The sequence below is a fragment of the Sceloporus occidentalis genome, unplaced genomic scaffold (assembly GCF_023333645.1).
Source record: "Sceloporus occidentalis isolate IW3139 unplaced genomic scaffold, rSceOcc1.0.p SCAF_10, whole genome shotgun sequence".
Taxonomy (NCBI): domain Eukaryota; kingdom Metazoa; phylum Chordata; class Lepidosauria; order Squamata; family Phrynosomatidae; genus Sceloporus; species Sceloporus occidentalis.
The window spans coordinates 39085063-39099311 of NW_028316990.1; the positions used below are offsets into that span (position 1 = coordinate 39085063).

The following is a 14249-nucleotide window of genomic DNA, read 5'->3' on the forward strand; positions in this document are numbered from 1 at the left end:
CAGAATCCCTCGCCATAAAGGACTCTAGTTGAGGGCTGTCGGGAGTTGGAGTCCGAAACACAAGAAGGGGCTTCTCTAAGACCCCTAATAATACAACATTCTTAGAGGTTAAAAAAAGGCAAGAAGGCCAAGCCAAACAGGGTTGAACTGCGACCTGCTGTCTTTTTTAAAGACGAGAGGAAACCTACAACCAATTCGACCCCTGTTTCCCCGTCTTCCAAGAACAAACACACACACCGGGCCCTGACTGGCAAGATGGCTGCGTCCACTCTGCAGCAGGGAACAAAGCTGCCCAGGGATCTGTAGTTTTGGGGAGGCTCCAGGCCTCCCTGGCAGACCCCTCCCCAAACTACAAACCCCAGGATTCCAGACAAGAGAGGGGCCTCCTGAAAGAGAGGACAGCGCTTGCCCAGAGGGAACCGTTCATGGCCTCCCTTTTTGGGCGTTGAATGTTTCAGAAACCCAGCACCTATAGTCTCAATGCTTCCCTATGGGCCAGGATTCCATTCACCTCTATGGGCAGATATTCCCCCATGGCTCCCTATGGGCCAGGATTCCCCCATGGCTCCCTATGGGCCAGGATTCCCCCATGGCTCCCTATGGGCCAGGATTTTCCAATGGCTTCCTTTTGGGGCCAGCGCTTTCCTTTGTTTTAGGAGTTCCTTCCCAGGACTCAGCCCTGGCAGGGAAAGCGGTATTAACCCGCCTTAACTCTGCATGTGAATGCATGGATCCCGTCAGGGCTGAAGAAGGCGCTAGTCCTCTGGAAGGAAGGAGGAGCCCAGGATGGAGAGAGAGAGAGAGGGGGGCAGGGCCAGCCTTCCTCCTCCTCCTCCTCCTCCTCCTCCTCTTCTGGAGGGACAAGATGGCGTCCTGGGGCCCCCGGTTCCTGCTCCGTTCCTCAGGTGAGGAGGGGCCTTGGGGCCAAGGCTTGCAGAAGGAAGGGGCAGCCCTGGAAGCAGCCCTCCTTCAGAGTCCTGCCTCCTTTTGCCAAGGCGCTTGTAGGGAAAGTTCCAGCTTCTTTTGGGCCGAAGGCAGTTTAGGAAACTCTGCTCCTGTTTTTGCAAGCGGCCCTGGGTCCCTTTGCAGAGCGAGCTTCACCAGGGCCTCTCTCTCTCTCTCTTCCCTGCTTGTGTCCGAAATGCCCTGCATTCATGGATTCCTTTGGGGCTTCTGTCCGAAGGATGCTAAGTTTAGGTATTCTGAGACTAAGGCTAGGATTGGGCTTGATCCCTCTTGCTTTGTTAGCATATGCTTAGCTTCTGCCCTTGCTCCTTAGCATTGCAATGGGAGTTCCCCATCATCCCCAGCCAGGCAGAGCCTGTGCCTGAGTTCCTGGGAGCGGGACTTCAACCTTAGGAGTTATTGCTATGGCTTACATGATGTTATGGGAATATGTTCATCATGCTTATATATGTCGCTGTTATATTTTAATGCTGCCCTATCTGTTGGGTTGTGGGATGATGGGATATATAACCATGCTGGAATATACTCCCCGGCTGTTAAGGTTGATGATCACTTAGTCTAGTGGCCAAGGAGGTTTGTGCTTCAAGGCCACAGGTGTCTTAAGGTACCAAAACAGGAGAAAGAAACCAACTAGGTCCATGATCCAAGATGGCCTTTCTTTGCAGGCAAAGGAAGACTCTGCCTCCGACCAAAACAGGGAGCCAAGCCTTTATAGCATTTTGACATTCCAACAAACAGAGGATAACTCTGGTTCCTATAACCAGACTTTCCTTCTCAGTCTGCGATGAGGCTTCTTTGTTCTCCCGGGGAGCCAAGGACCCTTTTGCATCCCATCCTCCCCTGTCAAGGCCTCCTTCCAAACTATGCATTGATACCAAAGCTTGCTTATCACTATTCTTATTATGTGCTGAGGCCGAGAGAAGGAAAATGGGGAGAGGAGAGGGGGATGAACTCAGCCAAAGGAAGAGCTGTGAGAGAGAGCAGGGGGGGGGGGGTTATCAAACCCTCGCGGGGGCAAAGAGGAGATAAGGCCTGGTGGGAGCTCTGTTGTTTTGGGGGTCTGCCAGAGATCCCAGACGAGAGGAGATCCTTGGGGAGGAGGAGATCCCTCACTCTGCGGGAAAGACTGATCCAAGCCATTCCCTTTATGGCTTTATGGGGCTGGCTATGCTGGTGGGACTATATAGCCCATCTGTAACTATGCATTCCTGACAAAGAAGTCATGTGCACTGATTTCAATAAAGTGGGTACTTTGACAGCCCAGACTCTTCTTGGGAAAGGAGACTGCAAGCAGGAGCCTGACAGTTTGCTTGTTGGTTTGTCTGTTTGCAAACTACCTTTTAGGAAACCTTCCTTGTCTGTTATTATTGTTGTTTGTTTTGCAAAGGAAGCATTCGTTGTTCTTTTTTGCAAACCAGAGCTTAGGAAACCTTCCTTCCTTCCTTCCTTCCTTTTTGCAAACTACAATTTAGATTTTAAAAATGTTCCTTTTTCTTTTTGCAAACTGCAGTTTAGGAAAAGTCCCTTGTAATTTTTTGCAAAGCACAATTTAGGAAACCTTCCTCCCTTTCCTGCCAATTCCTTCTTCAGTTTTGCAAAGCACAGCTTTAAGAAACATTTACTTCTCCCATTTGGACTGCAGCTCCCATGGGGCTGGCTGGGGGATTCTGGGAGCTGTAGTCCCCAAGTGACCCTTCTTGTTGCCCCAAGGGTCACTTTGCCAAAGGAGGCCGTGGCCTTAGTGGCCTCCAGCCAGGGCTCCTTGCTGGACATTGGCCTTATTTGCTCACTAGCCTCATGGGACTGACAGTCCAAAGTCCATGAGCAAAAAGGCTGCCACTTCTGGGTCCCTATTCTGTTCTTTTCTTCCAATGCAAAAAGTTGTGTATATTCCCCTTTTTCCTTTTTCCAAAATGAGCCTGTCATTGATGCTTTAGTTTTATCCTTTCAACCCCGCAATGCAAAAGAGTTGCTGCTAGGGCTTGCAAATGGTGCTTCTTTTTGCAAACCCATAGCAATCCCCTGGAACCCTTTGCTTGGACTTCCTTGCAGGGCTTTTCCCTCGGACCCAGGGTTCCCGAAATGCCGCCCAGAGGCTCCTCTCCATCCAAAGGAGGCCCTTCAGCGACACCAAAATCCTGGTGGAGTTCGACGAAAACAAAGGTACCCTCCGGACCCAGCTTTTGGCCCGGCCCTTGAACCAGCGCCAAGCAGCCTTGGGAAATAACTGGGTTCATTTGAAGCCAACGAAGCCCAGAGGGTTGGTTTAAACCAGGTTTATAGCAGCAGGTTATAGGCCCCAATTATATTGATTCAAACAAGCTTTCCCTGCCTCCTGAATGGAGATGCGCCAGCTTGAAATCCTTAAGCAGTAATTAAGTGTGTGCTTCCACATTGCAGAAACAATCCAGTTCGACGCCAGTTTGACTCCCAGGGCACAATATCCTACTGTAGTTTGTTGTGGCCCCAGGTTTCTCTGATGGAGAAAGCTGAATTTCACTTCAGTTCCCAGAATCCCATAGCGTTGAGCCACAGCAGTTTAAAGTGGTATCAAACTGGATTACTTCTGCAATGCTCATGCACTCTTTGTAAATAGAAATGATCAATAAGTGCAGCTTGCTTTAAATATCCAAATAAATAGGAGGTTGCGCATGGCAGAGGGGGGAGGGAGGCACATTGAAAGCAACCCAGAGCAGGGATTTCCCCCCTTTTCACAACCGGGTTTTGTGCGTTCGCGGCCGGTCCTTTGTCCCTTTGCTTTTCAGGGGTTGCAGTGATGAAGATGAAGAGTCCGCCAGTCAACAGCCTCAGCCTGGACTTCCTGACAGAGTTTGTGATCAACCTAGAAAAGCTGGAGAACGACAAGGGCTGCCGGGGGGTCGTCTTGACCTCGGTACGGGCGGGATATTATTAATGTTGTTATTACTAAGCTTTATTTATAAGGCACTGTAAATTGGCACATAGGCAGCGGAGGAGAAACCATCCAAGGTTATACCTATTTTTAGGGGCTTATTTTGGCCAGCTGGCTTAAAGAATCATAGCTGCAAGATAGTGCTTTAGCTGCTTTGGATGCAACCTGTGGAATTTGTAGTTTGACGAAGGACTTAGGATTTCCACTCTGCACCTAAGAGGGAATTCCCAATGCCTCATGAAGCTACAGATCCCAGGGCTGAATGGTATATGAAAATGCTATGACTGTCGTGTGGAGACCCTCCTGGATACGCAAGCAGGAGTTGGATGTCCTCTGAACAAGGAGGGACTGACTTTCCTTCCGTTTCTGGCTCCCCAGGGCACCCCCCACATCTTCTCCGCAGGGCTGGACATTATGGAGATGGTGGGCAAGAGCGAGGCCCACTACACCGAGTTCTGGAAGGCTGTACAGGAGATGTGGCTGACCCTCTACAACTCCAGCATGGTGACCCTTGCAGCCATTAATGTGAGTTCTTGGTGCCTCTGAGACAGAATCAGCTTTTGCTTTAGAGGGAATAACCCTCTTCTCTATCTAGCAAAGCTCCTCTCCCTTGCCCTTTAAACTCTGGATCACTGCAATTTGGGTGCCTGCATTTCAGGCTGGTGAACCCCTTTCCTCCTCACCTCAGCTGTCTTGCTGACCGTATTTACTGGGAATGATGCCACCAACAAGATATTTGTGGCCTTTTGAGGGGTCCAGTGCTATCCCAGGGAGCCCAGGGTCCTGCAGTGCGGCTGATGATGGATGACTGACCAAGGGATGCTCCAAAGCCCTCACCTCTTCCTTCCCCGTATATCTCCCCACTGCTGCCCGCTCCGCTTTGCATTGCCTCCTTCCTAGGGCTCCAGCCCGGCCGGCGGCTGCCTGATGGCCATGTCCTGTGACTACCGGATCATGGCAGACAACCCCAAGTACAGCATCGGCCTGAATGAGACGCAGCTGGGCATCGTGGCTCCGTTCTGGTGAGGGGGGTGTTCGCTTTATGGGGGGGAGGAGGAAAGGGAACTTTGCCATCAGTTCCTCGATGTTTCTGTTGGAACACAAAAGTTTTCTCTTGCTAGAAGAACAATGATTAAGAGGGAGTTGATGCAGGTCTGACCCCCAGGATTCTTGGATTTGGTAGCCAGGACACAGTGGGTTGGTGGGTCTTCCGGCTGATCGGTGTCCTCCTTCCCTGCCCAGGTTCAAAGACACCATTGTCAATACGGTTGGGCACAGGGCAGCAGAGCGCTCTCTCCAGCTGGGCCTCCTCTATCCTCCTGCGGAGGCCCTCAAAGTTGGCATGGTGGATGAGTTGGTGCCCGAAGAGAAGGTCCAGAGCAGGGCCGCAGAGGTGATGTCTCAGTGGTTGGCCATCCCAGGTGAGACACAACCACACATACACACACAGAGATGCACTAAAAAACTTTCTGTGCCATAAGGATGAGGCTGGGAGCACTAAAATGACCATGGGCAAAGCATGGCCCTGTAGGACTGTTTTGGTGGCCCTGTTTGTCCACATCTCTTTCCAGATAGGAATGACACAATCCAAGACGCTTGTCTCTCTCTTTGCCACCTAGGTCATGCCCGCCAGCTCACCAAGTCCTCCATGCGGAAGCCGACGCTGGACCGCCTGGTGGCTCACCGGGACTCCGACATCCAGAATTTTGTCCGGTTCATCTCCAGGGACTCCATCCAGAGGTCCCTCCAGAGTTACATGGAGAGCCTGAAGCAGAGGAGAGGCTGACCGAGGGAAAGGGAGAAGAACTGGGGCCCTTTGGCCTCCTCCGGAGCCATCAGACATTGCCTGGCAGCTCTCTCAGTCTTGGTCATCTGGTACCCGGTTGCCCTGCGGCCTTTGCCCCGGTGGCCCAAGTGCCTTTGCTGCCTTCTGCACGCGTGTGCGTTTTGGGGGGTGTTTGTTGTTTTTGGAGCTTCCACCAGAATACATATCCCAAACTCCATAGGATGGAGCCATGAGTGTTCAGGTGTAATAATAGTGCCATGTGCGGGTGCCCCATGGGTCCTTGTGGAGTGTCCCAAATCTCACCAAATGTTAATAAACAGTTAAAACAAGGCTTTGCCTTTTTCCTGGCTGCTTAATGCAACCCCTGCCCTTTGGTTTTCATCCTGGGCTCCCAGCTCTCTGCCAGAGTGATTGCCCTCATCATGCCCGTCTTGTGGGGCAGCTGATGGCACCTGGCATTGCCATGAATAGATGACGGAGGTAGTGGAGGTAGTGTTTCACTTTTCTGTGCTTCACTCCACCCATTTCTCCTGGAGGGCACTTGGCCTTGTCTAGCTGTGGCCCATTTGACTTCCAGTAGTTTTAGGGATGGGTCGATCCTAGCCAAATACGTGGTTTTGTCTTTTCAAGAAAAGAGCTCAGACTGTTTTATTTAGGTTTCTTATTTTGCTTTTATTGTCCCCGTACTTCCAAGGACTGTACATCAAGTCACGCACATTGCCTTGCTTTTGCAATAGCTCCGTGAGGTAGGTCAGGCTGAGAGAATGTCTGTCTCCCAGGAGGCTTTGTTTCTGGGTGAGAATTTGCACCCAGCTCTTTGCTGCCATGCCCCCTCCAGAGGCATTTTAACTGCAACTCCCAGTATCACTAGCCAGCGTGCTTGCTTCTGGAGATGGTGGGAGTTGTAGTCTGGCATTTAGAATCAGGTTGGCACCAGAGTATCCCAATGACCGGTTGCAGTCGTCCAACATAGCCCATGTGGCTGGGCATCAGAGTGGTGGGGTTTGGGGTGTGCATGGTCAGGGATGGCCAGCAAGAGGATGAAAGCGTCAAGAGCCATGCAGGCAGAGATACGGCCAAGAGTAGAGTGGCAGCACTGCATGCCGAGGGTCTCGCATTCGATTTCCAGCAGCCCCTCAAAGTAATGGGATCTCAAGGGCATGCTCAGGCTCTGCATTATTGCAACTTCATTATCGAAATTGCATGCAAATACATGATTTCGGACAATGTGACGGCAATGCAGCAGCGACAGGGCAGGGATAGTGCCAGCTAGGAGGAGATGGATGCATGCACCACCAGCATCCCATGGAAGGACCACTGGAGGCACATCACTGGGACTTCAGGGTCACTTCCACCGGGAAATGGTCACTCACGGCCAGAGCCTGCAAGGAAAGGGGAGGAAGGCCCGCTCAGGATTGGCACCGGCTGGTACCTGGTTCCTCAAATCCTTGCAAATGTCAAGAAAGAGCAAAACAGACCCCTCTGACCTAAACCCTTTCCTAAGGAGGTGCAAGAAATGCACTGGGAAAGCTACACTGCTAGGCCAGCCAATCCCTCCTAGGAACGATGGGTTAGCTGATCCTTTTCTCCCATGCAATGTCTTACTTGCTGGAAAATGTGACACTTAATTGTGGTAACTGTGCCTTTCTCCGTGAGAAAGGAATGCAAAACCACAGCTTGGCTTTACTAAAGTGATAACATCGTGTGTAGCAACTAGGAGAAAGTGTGGCAACACAGGCAGAATATAAGAGAAATCCAGGAACTCTTGTGGCCTGTGTGTTGTGTTCCTTCAAGTTGGTTTCTGACTTATGTGACTCTAAAGCGAACCTATTATGGGTCTTTCTAGCCAAGCTTTGCTCAGAGGAGGTTTGCCATGGCCTTCCCATGAGGCTGAGAGAGTGTGATTTGCTCAGGATCACCCAGTTGATTTCATGGCGGAGCAAAAGGGATTCAAGCGCTGGTCTCCAAAGTCACAATCCAACACTCAATCCACTATGCCACTATGCTGCAAATACATCCGTGTAAAATGGTGCACACATATTAATGAGAGAGATAAGTGTGGAAGAGAGAGATGCATACCTCCTCTTGGCTCAGTTTCAAATCCTTCTGGAAGTCATACACTTTGGCAGAGTTGGCTTTGACCCACTTCTTCAACTGGGAGCCGCTCACAACGATCCTGGAACAAAAATGGATGCGAATGGGACAATCAGGCTGTTCCCTGAAAACGTCAAATGTGCCAATATCAAAGGAGAAGTGGGAAAACAGCAGGGGCAAATTGGGGAGGTTTGGAGGATCTCTTGGTTGACCTAGTCTGTAGCAGCATTCTATTGGAGTCTATGGGAGGAAACCATACCTTCCAGTGTCCCATTTTGGCAAGGACACTCCCTATCAATCCTCAGCCATCCCACTTTCTCAGCTGCTTTCGATGTCCCAATTTTCTCTCTCCTCTTCCCACCTTTCCTCTTTATCCTCACTTCCACTGCTGGAAACTTAAGTAGTTTGCACTCCTTGAACTTAGCAGAGAGGAAGGGGCCAAAATCTTGCCCTTTCTAAGAGTCTCAGGCAAAAACAAACCGCTGCATCCTCTCCCAACTTGGCTGTCCTTCCTGCATCCTCTGCCAACTTGACCACCTTCTGACGTTGCTTGACCCCACAGAGGTCATCTGGGAAAGGTCAAAGGGCACGTGTGGACCATGGCGAAGGACGGCCGCTCCCTCTACCCGAAATGTCCTACCTGTCGTAGGCGCAGTCGGAGTCTCCAACGGTGGTGTCCTCCAAGTCTGGGATCAGCCACTTGAAAACCTCGCTGGTCCGCAGGCGGATGGAGGCCCAGTCCTTCTTGCCCACGTAGCTGCAGTCGGCGTTGAAGTCCCCCAGGAACATCATGTTCTGCAAAGAGGAGGTTAGGAGAGACCCAGGAGGGGTCACCAAGTCAGGACACTGCTCCACTTAAATAAGAATGTTTCTCCATCCTCCCATTAAAATTTCCCTCCAGTCCCCAAAATGCAATGATTTTGAAACTTTGCTGCCTATTATCTCCAGATGCCTGAACTCTGTTCCTAAATAGGGGGGGACCCTGGTCTTTAAAGTTGTGGTTCAACACTCAGACCAGTACGCTAAGCTACGAGGAACATCATGTTATATAGCTTTCATCAGACGTCTTCTCTGGATCCGTCAGCTAATCATGTATGTTTTGGCCAATTAACTTATTTAAATTCTTTTAAGCCGATGCCGGTTCCCACGCTTCGATCTCTGCCTTTCCTCGCAGGCAACGCTGGCTTTGGCTTTGGAGCCAGAGGAACAGGTTTAGCGCATGCAAAGTGTTCAGGTGCGATGATCCTGCAGATCAAGACCCAGCAAGCAGTTCTGGATCCTGAAAATAAAATAGCGTCATAATAATATTCCTCCCTTCCAGCCCATCTCCTTACATCCGTCCCCCACTTGTCAATGATCTTCAGGTAGACGTCGTAAAGGGCGTCGATCTCGGCCACCGCTTCGTTCGGAGGAGTGTGGAGGGGCACCAGGATGAGTTCGCTTTCCTCTGCAAAAGAAACCTGGGTTAGCAAACGCAGAAGCAAAGGTTGCCCTCTCTGTTCATCGGTTGAGAAGAACCCAGGTACCAAATTGCCCTCCTGTTATCGGACACAAAGCAAGGCCATTCCCACTTTGGCAATTCCAGGAAAGGAAAATAAATGCCCACTTTGCCCAAGTGGGCTTCCATGGCTGACGGGGATTCAAACCTTGGTCTCCAGTCCAACCATCGAACCACTAAATTGGCCCAAGTGGCCTCCTTGGCATAGTTTACTCAAAGCGGGGAAGACCATCTCTAGCATTTCTGCTCCCTGCATTTGAGCTGTTGGCAGAGGACAGGGTGCAGAGCCCTCCGTCTCCTTCTCCAAATTGGTGCTGACTGGGATGGACTGGGCTCTACCATTGCCAAACTGGGGTTGGCAGCCTCCTCCCAGGTAAGTCCTGGCATCACTTTTAAAAGGAGTGCTTCCAAGGCTTAGGGCCTGCTTTTAGGGCTTGGCACCTTAGACAGCTCCTTTAAAGGTTTAGACCAGTGATTCCCAAACTCTGGCCTTCTAGTTTTGGGGCTTCAGCTCCCAGCATCCCAAAACCATTGGCCAAGATGACAGGCTTCTGGGTGCTGCAGTCCAAAACACCTGAGTATTTAGGCTTGAATGCAGCGGCTCCCAAACTTTGGTCCTCCAGATGTTTTGGACTCTAGTTCCCAGAAGTCCTGGTTATTGGCTCAGCTGGGAGTTGAAGTCCAAAATACCTGCATGAGGAAGGTTTGCAAACCACTAATGTTTAGCAAAGTTACTGACCCCTGTGCAACCAGCAGCAACCCATCTCTGTTTGACCCACTGAGTGTCTCCATTTGGGGCAAATATTTCTGATCCTATTTGGCTAAATGACTGCAGTGCAATCCTAAGTTACAAATGCCCAGCCTTGGTTTTGCAAGGATTTGGGGTCTGGAGCGTTGCGCATCAGTGTAAGAGATAGTGAGTAAGAGCATGCTTTCTGGATTACTGACTTGATTCAGGAGCGGAGAACTTGACAATGAAGGGGGCTCTGCTGAAGGCATTGTCTTTGTTTGGATACTGGTACTTGTCCAAAAGAGAGACGCTCCCCGTCCTGGAAGAAAAGAGAAGGGAATTGGGGCCGGCAAAGGAAGAAAACCCACATCGGAAGGCATCAGGGTCCAGGGAGAGAATGCTGCCCAGTCTTCCCTGAAGGTGCCAGGAATGAAACCTGGGACACAGAAATTCAACAATTAAGCTGTGTCCCTTACAAACAGAAGGGGTCCCACTGCGTTTCGGGGACTGATCGGGTGCAATATCTATTTGGGAGTAAGTCCCACTGGTTTCGGTGGCCCTTAAATGCAAACCGGTGGCTGCTTTTGGGTAGCCATTTGGACCTGGTACCTGTAGAGGAAGAGGTACATCTCCTTGTAGTTTTCCCGGCCCAGAGACTCACTGATCTCGTATGCGTATTCATTCTTGGAGGCCCTGCAGTGTGTGAATGTGTGTTAAAAACACAAATACAACAACATTTCCCAACACATTCCCATCGGTTAAAGTTAAATGCTTTCCTGTCTGCATTCTGGTGAATCTGTGACAGTTGGTTTAGATGGCCTTTTAGGTTCCTTCCAGCTCTCTAATAAGCGTATGCTTTTCTGGTTCAGTCTTTCAAACAGCCGTATCCAAGGAGCTGGACTTTATTGTTTTCAGGAGGTAGGGCTTTTGAAAGAAAGGCAAGGGAATAAATTAAATACGTAATGCAATAAATGAGGAGGTCTCACCTGTTGAGCCGCTCCATCAGATCCGTGACAGCGCTGAGGTCGGAGTCGCGCACCTCTTGCACCAGCGCAATGTCATAGCGGGAGAGGATCTGGAGTAAAAAGAGGCGCATGAGCGCATCAAAAGAGCCCCCTTCCTTAAACAAAACCCATTTAGTTCAGAGCAAGGAGAAACAGCTTTTTCTGGACCATAGCTCCCAGAATCCCCAACCATTGGGATGTATGGGGGATGTGGTTAAAAAGAGGCAATTTCTCCATCTCTGGCTGTAGATCAGATACATCTTCTGCCCTCAAAGAGTCTTAGGGTTGGGAAGGACCCCAAAGACCACCTCTTCCAGCCCCATTCTGCCAGACTGGTCAGTCCTGGTCAGTCCTTGGATGGGACTTTCCTCAGAAGGGAAGGGCAGGGCTCTTTCCAGGTGCATCCAAGGAAGGAATCCTTGCAACAAGCCTTGCGTGGGCACTGCCGGTCGATGCCGGTCTCAACACTAGCCAAAGTGGAAGTACCCCAAACACTGACCCACTAGAAAGCCACTCGGCCCCTGCTCACCTTCACAATGATTTTGGAAATGCCCGCGTCAGACAGTTTGGTGTCCCCAAAGCTCTGGATGTTGAAGGCGCAGATCCGCAAAGGGCTGGCTGGGTGCAGCAGCAACGCCAGGCCAAAAATGAGCATCAGAAGGCAATTCATGCTCCTTCTCTGAAGGCAGGAGAGAGAAAAGAGACACTGAGCAGAAAATGGCAACAAGGCATGCAAACCCAGGGTTGCATTTAATATCTCTGCACTTCAAAAAGCAAGCCTTGACTTTGCTATTTTATATAAGGGACACCACTTTACTATGTGATTGAATTTCATGGGACTTAAGCACCCACGGATTTTGGTATCCATGGCTGGTCCTGGAACCAAACCCCAGCAGATACCAAAAGCCCACTGTAATTTCCCCCTTTAAATACAGGTGAAAGCGAGGACTTATTCACACAGTGCATACTTAAACTTTGGGACTCCCTGCCACAAGTTACTTTATTTGCATGGCATTGTGGGACACGTCACTGCAAGGCCCCTCATGCCACTGCCAGCCATGGCTCTCGTGCTGGCAAGGCATTGCTTGGGGGTGCCATTGATAAGAGATGAACCACGCATAGATAGGGAGGAACATGCCCAGGAGACACAGTTGCTTTCTTGGAAGGGGGGCCCTTCTTCAGACCAAAGTTTGAAGCCAGCACTTTGGAAAATATGTTTATTGATTTATGGCATTCAATAAATTGTCTCCAGTTCTATATCTCAGGGTCAAACTAGTTAAAATAATCTAAAATCTTACCATGTGTCTCCCTGTGCGCAAAGTGACGCTGCTAGAACCTCTCCAGGGGCAAAGTTTTCTTGCGACTCCAACAAGATGCAAGAGAGAAGAGACCAGACTGGTGCGCACTTCTTCTGTGGCACCTACCTGGCGCATCTCCTCTTCTTCTCTCCTTCTGGCGTTGCTGGCAGCAGGTGCCCATCCTTGCGGTCGGTGGGTGGGGACACATTCGTCACGAGCATTTTTAGCATTGCAACCTGTTTAGCATCGCACTTTTCAGCCTTGCAATCTTCTCCGTGGGAGAAGGCCAGGCGTTGCATCACAAAACCCACAGAAGACCCTGCGCTCAGGATTGCGGCATTTCTCACCGCAGACTCATAAGTGAGTTGCCCAAGAATTACACCTCTGAAGAAAAAGAAGGGTTTCATGAGCAAAGCCTGTTGGGTTTCTGCCTGCGCAGAGATAGATGTTTGGATTCCTCGCCAACAACACCTGACCATCATTTGGGATGATTCAGGGCTAAGTTGGGAACACTGGGCCTCTTTGGGAACGCCTCAGACGACAACATCCCAATGAAGTCGTCTCCGGTTTTGAGAATGGAATGTGAAAAACTTAATTAGCCGTCAGGATTCTTGACGGCTGAGTGAACAACGAAGGAAGTCAGGTGCGGCAGACAGTCACAGCAACCTGAAAAGCTGCCCTGAAAGGTGTTTGGAGAGATTCCAGGGTGGTTCTCATGTGTGTGTGTGTGTGTGCCCCCTGGACCACTACCTGCCTCCATTTAGTCTTGTTTGCTCCAGTGCCAGAGGCTGACCACTTCAATCGGTCTATGGCCCTACTGGTATCTCCCTCCATAGAAGCAGTTGGGAGATTATGTTGTTGTGAGCCACCTTCAAATCCATCCTAACTCATGGCAACCCTGTGGATGAAACCTCTCCAAACCCCCTTGACCTCCCGTTCTCTGCTCAGGTCCTGCAAATTCAGGCCAGTGGCTGCCCTGGTTCAGTCCATCCATCCATCCAGTGCAACCTTCCTCCCTTTTTGCTGCCTTCTGCCTTTGCCAGCTTTATTGCTGTCTCTGGTGATTCATTCCTTCTCATGATGCGGCCAAAGTAGGACATCCTCAGTTTGGTCATCTTGGCTTCCAGGGAGATTTCAGGCCTGATCTGTTCGAGGACCCATTTCTTTGCCTTCTTGGTCTGATCTGTGCAAGGACTTGCCAAACTGGGCAGCTGGAGGGCATGCAAGGTCAGAGGGATGCCCTTTGTGTGCCCAGTCTTTGGTTCTTGCCCACATGGCCGCCTCTCTTCTGGACTCCTCCTGGGTTGGCAAACAAGCAACATCCATATTAAACCCACTATGTTGACTTGGATCCCAGTTTGTCTTGCCAGGAACTGGACCCATGAAGAGAGCTGGCCGCGAGGGCAAAAGCCAAAGAGGGCAAGGAAAGGGGTCACTAGGGCCCACTCTGTGCTCATGCCACTCAGGCCAAAGATGGCAGGACTTGTGGAACAAATGAAGGAGAGGTCTCTTTCACAAGGGCTGTGGCCACAGGCCCCTTGCGTCAGGAGATGTGTTTTGCAGGAAGGAAGCCAGAGGTCCTTGTGGGCGTCAAGGGTGCAATGGGGGAGAGTGTGCCAAGTGGGGTGGCCTTTGCTTCCTTCCTCCCAAAAGGGGAAAGAAGTGCAACCAGAGTGGTCAGTGCAAGTATCACATGGGCCAACATCATCCATGAACACCAGCGCTGTTGGCATCATTCACCCTTGGATTGGCCAAGAGCAATCAGATGAGCCTCCATGACCAAGGAGGGGCAACATTTCTCAAACCCCTTGCCCAGTATATTTCTGAGTGGAAACCCTAAGACCACCCTATAATGGGGTCTTCTTGGCAAGGTTTCTCCAGAGGAGTGTTGCCATTGCCTTCCCTGAGGAGGCTGAGAGAGTATGACTTATCACCCAAGGGGTGACCAAATGGGTTCCCTCA

At 50.6% G+C, this 14249-nt stretch overlaps 2 protein-coding genes across 3 annotated transcripts; one reads left to right on the forward strand and one right to left on the reverse strand.

Annotated features, from left to right (window-relative positions):
* The first annotated feature begins 2 nt into the window (after positions 1 to 2).
* On the forward strand, positions 3 to 5993 carry ECI1 (enoyl-CoA delta isomerase 1). Of its 2 annotated transcripts, none has more exons than XM_089540386.1 (7): positions 3 to 118; positions 3019 to 3129; positions 3732 to 3859; positions 4256 to 4402; positions 4778 to 4899; positions 5120 to 5298; positions 5497 to 5993. In XM_089540386.1, the coding sequence occupies exons 3-7, from the start codon at positions 3743 to 3745 to the stop codon at positions 5661 to 5663; spliced, it is 732 nt and encodes a 243-aa protein (XP_089396512.1). In that variant the 5' UTR covers positions 3 to 118; positions 3019 to 3129; positions 3732 to 3742; the 3' UTR covers positions 5664 to 5993. The 2 variants fall into 2 exon arrangements, with proteins under 2 accessions (XP_089396512.1, XP_089396511.1); XM_089540385.1 differs by lacking the exon at positions 3 to 118 and adding an exon at positions 819 to 905.
* A 304-nt stretch (positions 5994 to 6297) lies between these two features.
* On the reverse strand, positions 6298 to 14210 carry LOC149306561 (deoxyribonuclease-1-like 2). The gene is made up of 9 exons (XM_089540607.1): positions 12288 to 14210; positions 11519 to 11668; positions 10972 to 11060; positions 10595 to 10678; positions 10204 to 10304; positions 9092 to 9204; positions 8398 to 8552; positions 7743 to 7839; positions 6298 to 7045 (listed from the first exon to the last, which is right to left on the reverse strand). The coding sequence occupies exons 1-9, from the start codon at positions 12420 to 12422 to the stop codon at positions 6992 to 6994; spliced, it is 978 nt and encodes a 325-aa protein (XP_089396733.1). The 5' UTR covers positions 12423 to 14210; the 3' UTR covers positions 6298 to 6991.
* Positions 14211 to 14249: the final 39 nt, after the last annotated feature.